At 49.1% G+C, this 7757-nt stretch overlaps 1 protein-coding gene across 1 annotated transcript in view; it reads left to right on the top strand.

The window, feature by feature from the left end:
* The first annotated feature begins 951 nt into the window (after positions 1-951).
* The window catches only part of PLA2G10 (phospholipase A2 group X), a 19038-nt gene continuing 12232 nt past the window's right edge, over positions 952-7757 (top strand). Inside the window, exon 1 of the mRNA XM_081169785.1 lies at positions 952-1132. Within this exon, the coding sequence (XP_081025911.1) occupies positions 1069-1132 (64 nt within the window). The 5' untranslated portion in view covers positions 952-1068. The remainder of the gene's footprint in view (positions 1133-7757) is intronic.

Below are 7757 nucleotides of genomic sequence, written 5' to 3'. Positions count from 1 at the left end.
ATGGAGTCGGCGCCTATGCAAGCTGGAACTGACGCAGAGGAAACCAAGCCGTATGAGGAATGGTTGAAGGAGCTGGGTATGTTTAGCCTGGGAAAGAGGAGACAGAGAGGAGAGATGATAGGACCCCTGACCATTAGGTCCAGTCGTGACCGACTCTGGGGTTGCGGCGCTCATCTCGCTTTACTGGCCGAGGGAGCCGGCGTACAGCTTCCGGGTCATGTGGCCAGCATGACTAAGACGCTTCTGGCGAACCAGAGCAGCACACGGAAACGCCGTTTACCTTCCCGCCAGAGTGGTACCTATTTATCTACTTGCACTTTGACGTGCTCTCGAACTGCTAGGTTGGCAGGAGCAGGGACCGAGCAATGGGAGCTCACCCCGTCACAGGGATTCGGACAGCCGACCTTCTGATCGGCAAGTCCTAGGCTCTGTGGTTTAACCCACAGCGCCACTCGTGTCCCTCCCATAATAGCCATCTTCAAATATCTCAAGGGCTGTCACGTGGAAGAGGGAGCAAGTTTGCTTTATCCTGCTCTGGAGGGTAGGACTGGAAACAATGGCTTCAAGTTGTAAGAAAGGAGAATCCATATAAACATCAGGAAGAACTTTCTGACAACAAGCTGTTCAGCAGTAGAAGGGTGAGGGTCTCCCTCAGAAGATGGTGGGTTCTCCATGGAGGTTTTTAAGCAGAGGTTGGATGGTCCTGTGTCTTGGACGGGGTGCCAACTTGAATAAAATATTTGGGGGGCGGGAGCAGGTAAGCCCCGCTCGCGTAATCGATTACATGATGCTGTGCACACACCCCATTTGAATAACAATGCCCAGCAACTTGGGACATTCCCGCCGCCCTCCGGCTCCGCCTCGCGGGCCGCCCCGTCGGACACGTGCAGGGCTGGCTGTGGGCGGGCAGGGAGAGGATATGGGTCCAGGCCGAGCCGGCGGCGGGAGGAGGCGGCAGTGCCAGCCACGTCGCTCCCGGCCAGCAGGAGCTGCAGCAGCGCCTCGACGGGACGCACGGCGGAGCGCGCCAGCCACCTGCCTCGACGCCTTCCCCGAGATCGCTGCTTGATGGGCCCGGCGGGGCGACGCCCGGCGCTGCTGCTGCTGTGCCTGCTGCTCCTGCTGCGGACGGGTGAGTGGGCAGGAAAACCGACGGGCTCCGGTGCCCCCTGGGCACATGCCCACCTCGGGCGCCGGCAGATGCGTTGAGCGCCTTGGCTGAAGGCGCGCAACCAAAGCCTCCAGGCTTTGCAGAGGCGCTCTCGGGCGCCCCGTCGGCTCCCAGGGCGATGCAGCCCGGCTCTCGGTCGGAATAGGTCCTTGGTGCAATCTTGGGTATAGGGAGCCCCCCACCCGGTCTGGAGCCCCGGAGAGCAGCTGCCTTTCGGTGTGCGTAAGACGGAGCTTGACGCACCGAAGCCCTTATCTGCTAGAAGGCAGCTCCCACTCTCTCCATTTAATTCAGAGCTAAGACCTGGGATCTTGACTCTCACCTGTCACCATCCTCTGTCTGGCTCCGCCCAGCAGATTTGGAATGAAATGTCTCCTCCACAGTTGTTGTTTCAAATTACTTTCTCATGACCCCCAAGGGCTCGGGGGAAAAAATATCTGTCAAAATCTTCAGTCATTTGGAAACTAGGAAGTTAAATTATAATAATAAAAAACATGGGGAGTACCTTTCATGCGGTTATATTTTGCAAAATGACAAAGGACACTCCTTCTTTAAATCTCGTTTTCTTAAAAAAATCCAAACTGAAACAAGTTTTCTTGGGTTTGCTGAACACCTTTTCAGCACTTCCTTCTCAAACTGTCCTTGTCAAACTATCTCCACCACAGCTTTTGTTTCAAATTACTTTCTCTTGACCCCCAAGGGCTCAGGAAAAAATATATATGTCAAAATCTTCAGTCATTTGGAAACTAGGAAGTTTAATAATAATAATAATAATAATAATAATAATAATAATAAATAAACATTGGGGAGTACCTTTCATGCGGTAATATTTTGCAAAATTACGAAGGACACAACTTCTTTAAATCTCGGTTTCTTAAAAATAATCCAAACTAAAACAAGTTTTCTGGGGTTGCGGAAAACCTTTCCAGCACTTCCTTCTCAAATTCCTCCTTTTCCCCAAGGCACTTTTTCTGTGCACACTCAGTAAGCATAGCCCATGGAGACGATCCCCTGTCATCCTGGACCTTAGGCAGGTGTTTACTCTCTGAAAGGGAACAAATGAGGGCTCTAGGTACAAGGGGTGCATTGCTGAGCAAGAGAGAGGGGCAGAGCCCTTTTCATGGTAGGGTAAAAGATTTCCGCCTATTTTACTAGGCCTGCTATGTCATTTTCAAATATTCTGATTATTTCTATTTTTAATTAGATGATGATGATGATGACGATGATGATGATGATGATGATGATTTACTTGATTGAGGGGTGCAGCTGCCCCCCTGGCTATGCCCATAATGTTATTGGTAGAGCACTTGCTTTGAGATGTTCTTGGGTTCAATCCTTGGCATATCCAAGTAGGGCTGGGGGAGTCCTTTTTGGAGAGATGCTGCCAGTCAGGGGAGTCAGCGGGACCAGGCAGCTCAATTTATGGGGCAGGGAAAAGTCCGTAGCTTAGGGTTAAAACCCCAGAAAGTCCCAGGTCCAATCCCCCAGGATCTCCAGCTTAAAGCACCTCAGGTATACAGAACAACAAACCCCTGTGTTGCAAACTTAACACAACAACACAAGCAACACAAAGACCAGTATACTAGACAGCACTGTAGTTCTTATTACATGATTTAGTACAACAAAAACAAAATGTGTACACTTGTAAATTCTCTAATATATCTGAAAACAAATGAACACATGTCAATCTTTGAATGTCCGTAGAAGTACAGTGGTACCTCAGGTTAAGTACTTAATTTGTTCCAGAGGTCCATACTAATTTCGTTGTCCCTGAAGGGGGCAATGACAATAAAGATATTATTATTATTATTATTATACTTAACCTTGAAACTGTTCTTAACCTGAAGCACCACTTTAGCTAATGGGGCCTCCTGCTGCTGCTGCGCCGCCAGAGCATGATTTCTGTTCTCATCCTGAAGCAAAGTTCTTAACCTGAGGTACTATTTCTGGGTTAGCGGAGTCTGTAACCTGAAGCGTATGTAACCTGAGGTACCACTGTATAATGAGTCTATGGTTGAAACAAAGTAATAGATGCTACCCTGTGGGCTAAGCGGTAAAACTTTTTAGTCGTTACATATCCTTATGACCACTGCTCCTTGTGCATTTTTTCTAATCTCTGTGTTGTGCTGAAGAAGATTCCAGCGAAAAAGTCAGATTATCCGGGATAATTCACCTACTACTTCGGCACCATGAACGCCTAAAGAGTTTTACCGCTTAGCCCACAGGATGGCATCTATTACTTTGTTTCAACCATAGAATCATTATACTTCTATGGATTGACAGACGTGTGTTCATTTGTTTTGAGATATATTAGAGAATTTACAAGTGTACACATTTTGTTTTTGTTGTACTAAATCATGTAATAAGAACTACAGTGCTGTCTAGTATTCTGGTCTTTGTGTTGCTTGTGTTGTTTGTTGTGTAAAGAAGAAGAAGAAGAAGAGTTTAGATTTGATATCCCACTTTATCACTCCCCTTAAGGAGTCTCAAAGCAGCTAACATTCTCCTTTCCCTTCCTCCCCCACAACAAACACTCTGTGAGGTGAGTGGGGCTGAGAGACTTCAGAGAAGTGTGACTGGCCCAAGGTCACCCAGCAGCTGCATGTGGAGGAGCGGGGAAGTGAACCCGGTTCCCCAGATTACGAGTCCACCACTCTGAACCACTGCACCATACTCAGGTAGCAGGTAGTGGAGGAAAAACCTCTTACTGAGCCCAGGTGAGCTGCTGCCTGCCAGAGCTGGCACTGCTGGAGCTAAAGGGGCAAGTACTTTGACTTGGGGAAAGCAGCGGATATCAGTGGGGCCCTTCGCTCAATCCCCAGCATCTCTGGTTAAAAGGATGAGTAGCAAGTCATGGAAAAAACTAAGGCCCTGGAGAGCTGCTGCCAGTCAGAGTCGACAGTACTGGACTAGGTGGGCCAACATTGATTCTAGGTAAGGCTGCCTCTGCGTGTAAGGATGTGTCCGCAGTTCAGTGGTAGTGAATTTGACTTGCAAGGTCCAACTCCCAGTGGCATCTCCAGGTTCGGCTGAGAAAGGATCCCTGCCTGAAATACGAGAGAGCTGCTGCTGGCCAGTGTTGACAGTGCTGAGTTAGATGGACCAACAGCCCAACTAACTCAACATAAGGCAGATTCCCTGTTCCTGATTCTGCCACTACCAAAGGGCAATGTCAGGGACTGGCAGGACACAGATGATGATGGGGATGATTTTATTTATATCCCATGCCCATCTGATGAGTGTGCACCGGGGGGAAGGAGAGTAATTTGTGGGGGCCTGCACTAGCCAGGAGGCAAGAGGCAGAGGCAGGGGGAGCTTCAGAGCTGGAGCACAGGAGGAGATGAGCAGAGGCAACTTCCATGCAGGCGCAGTCTCCAGCTGTGTGCGTGCAGCCCGCTTTCCGGGTCATGTGGCCAGCATGACTCAACCGCTTCTGGCTCAATGGAACCCTGTGACGGAAACCAGAGTGCACAGGAACACTGTTTACCTTCCCGCCAGAGTGGTGCCTATTTATCTACTTGCACTGGCATGCTCTCGAACTGCTAGGTTGGCAGGAGCAGGGACCGAGCAACGGGAGCTCACCCTGTTGCAGGGATTCAAACCGCCAACCTTCCGATCGGCAAGCCCAAGAGCATGGGTAGGCAAACTAAGGCCCGGGGCCATGATCCGGCCCAATTGCCTTCTAAATCCGGCCCGTGGATGGTCCAGGAATCAGCATGTTTTTACACGAGTAGAATGTGTGCTTTTATTTAAAATGCATCTCTGGGTTATTTGTGGGGCCTGCCTGGTGCTTTTACACGAGTAGAATGTGTGCTTTTATTTAAAATGCATCTCTGGGTTATTTGTGGGGCATAGGAATTCATTTATATTTTTTTTCAAAATATAGTCCGGACCCCCACAAGGTCTGAGGGACAGTGGACCAGCCCCCCTGCTGAAAAAGTTTGCTAATCCCTGCCCAAGAGGCTCGGCGGTTTAGACCACAGCGTCTCCCGCGTCCCTTATATTTGGAGCTGTAGACATGACTGTGCCAACTTTGGCAATGAAGAGTTAACTAACAGCCATGTGCATTCCTTTGGCTGGGGAGCACCCATGACAGCTGGTGCAATCCTGCCCTTGCTAGTTAAACCCTGTTAGATCCCACCCTCCATTACAGCCCACGATGAAGGCTTCAGCCCTTGGGAGGGAAATTCAATTGAAAGCAGCAGCCTTTGAACAGACTTGCCTGGAAATGGCACTGAGCATCTCTCTCGCTGAAATCAGTCGGACCCCAAAGTATCCTAGTTGGGACAGATGGGGTCTGTTTGCCTCTTGCAGCCTGGCCTTAGCAATGCAGCAGCGCTAAGGACAGCAGAATCACCTTTCTGGATGAGACCAGCTGGGATCCACCACACTGCAACCACCCCCTTAGTCGTACAGGAGCATTTTGGCCGGCCGGATGCTGGCAGCGGCTATGACTCCAAGGCTAATGATAATAAATTGGGAATAATAATAATAATAATAATAATAATAATAATAATAATAATAATAATTTATTTATTCCCCAGCCACTCTGGGCGGCTTCCAAAAAAATATTAAAATACTGTAATACATCAAACATTAAAAGCTTCCCTAAACAGGGCTGCCTTCAGATGTCTTCTAAAAGTCAGAGAGTTGTTTATTTCCTTGACATCTGATGGGTGGGCGTTCCACAGGGTGGGTGCCACTACCGAGAAGGCCCTCTGCCTGGTTCCCTGTAACTTGGCTTCTCGCAGTGAGGGAACTGCCAGAAGGCCCTTGGAGCTGGACCTCAGTGTCCGGGCAGAACGATGGGGGAGAAGACGCTCCTTCAGATATACTGGACCGAGGCCGTTTAGGGCTTTAAAGGTCAGCGCCAACACTTTGAATTGTGCTCAGAAACGTACTGGGAAAGAAGCAGATCAGAGGAAGAAGCTGTTTAAAAAAGGGAATGGCTGTAAAAGGAAAAGGGAGGAGGAGGGATGAAATAAATGGACAGTTTGCGGGTGGACATGGGGTACAGGGATGCTGTCGGTGATGGGATCCGGGCCCTTCTGCATGCAAGGCAGGTGCTAAACTACAACACCTCTTGCCCGGTCTGCCCCTCTGATCTGTCGCCCGGCAGCTGGGCTGGCAAGGTGGTCTAGCTACCCTGTGGGTTAGAGTGTCGTTTGTGGCAGACGGTCCGGGATCCGGCTGCTTCGCAAACCAGCTTTGATGTCGTCATGGAAAGACGGGAGCCAGGATCTTGACGGAGAGCGTTGCTCTTTCCCCGTTTGCCTTTCACCCTGTTGCCTTCGCCAGCAGTGTACACAGGGTGGTGCTTCGCCTCTTTTGTTGACCCAACAGTCTATGCCTAGCAAACAAATGCAGATAGGAAAAGCGAGAAGGAAATGAAGCAATTCATCAGCCAGAAATGGAACCAGGGTCTCCCAAGACTCCTGACAGAGGGTGCGAATTCTCTAGGTGCCTGGCCCAATGGCAATCTGACTGACTGGGCTCCCAAAAGCTTGCTTGCTTATTTATTTATTAATTATATTTATAACACACAGTTATTCCTCCCCCCCCTCCATTTTATTTGAGGCAGGTTATTTTGCCCTCACAACAGCCCTGTGAGGTAGGTCCAGCTGAGAGACAGTGAACTTCATGGCTGAGTGGGGACCTGAATCCCGGCCTCCCAGGACCTAGCCTGACAATCTAACCACTACCCCATGCTGCCTTCCCTGAGGAGCTTTCAAGAGGTCCTACACAGTGGCGTAGCGTGGGGGGTGCAGGGGGGGCCGGCCGCACTGGGCGCAACATCTGGGGGTTAGGGTTAGGGGGTGCAAATCCACGGGTTAGGAGGCTCAAATCCACGGGTTAGGGGGCACAAATTACTTGCCTTGCCCCGGGTGCTGACAACCCACGCTATGCCACTGGTCCTACATGCACCCAGTAGTTTTTGGACTCTCTTTCTGTGAAGCGCAATGTCATCCTCCCTGTGCCACATGACAAATACCTAGCAGTGTGGTGACTTGTGACCATTGGGACTGGGGGTGGTGGGGTGGAATTCAGGGAGTCCAACAGTAGGTGGCACTAGAGATGATGATGATGAAAATAATAATAATAATAATAATAATAATAATAATAATAATAATTATTATTATTATTATTATTATTATTATTATTATTATTATTATTATTTATACCCCGCTTTCCCTGGCCAGAGCCAGGCTCAGGGCGGCTAACACCAGTAAAATTACAGTAAAAACATAATAGGAAAAAACAAACCAATTTAAAATACAGTTTAAAATGCAATTTAAAATGCAGCCTCGTTTTAAAAGTAGCCCATAGATCAAAACCATAAGGGGAGGGAAACATAAGGGTCAGACTGAGTCCAAACAATCCCTTTGGCACCGGACGGCCCAAAGATGCTTTTCCCGGTAAACTTGAAATGAAACGTGTGCCCTAGGTGGATGTTTATAAAAGTTTTTGCATGTTATTTGCTGGTTTGCTTTCTTGCTTATGCCACCCTGGGCTCCTTGGGGAGGAAGGGTGGGGCGGAAATTAAGTAAGGCCACCCACACGTTATGCATTTCAAGCAGGGATGGGG

This window comes from Podarcis bocagei (genome assembly GCF_964188305.1).
Source record: "Podarcis bocagei genome assembly, chromosome: 14".
NCBI lineage: Eukaryota > Metazoa > Chordata > Lepidosauria > Squamata > Lacertidae > Podarcis > Podarcis bocagei.
This window is presented reverse-complemented; position numbering and strand designations above follow the sequence as displayed.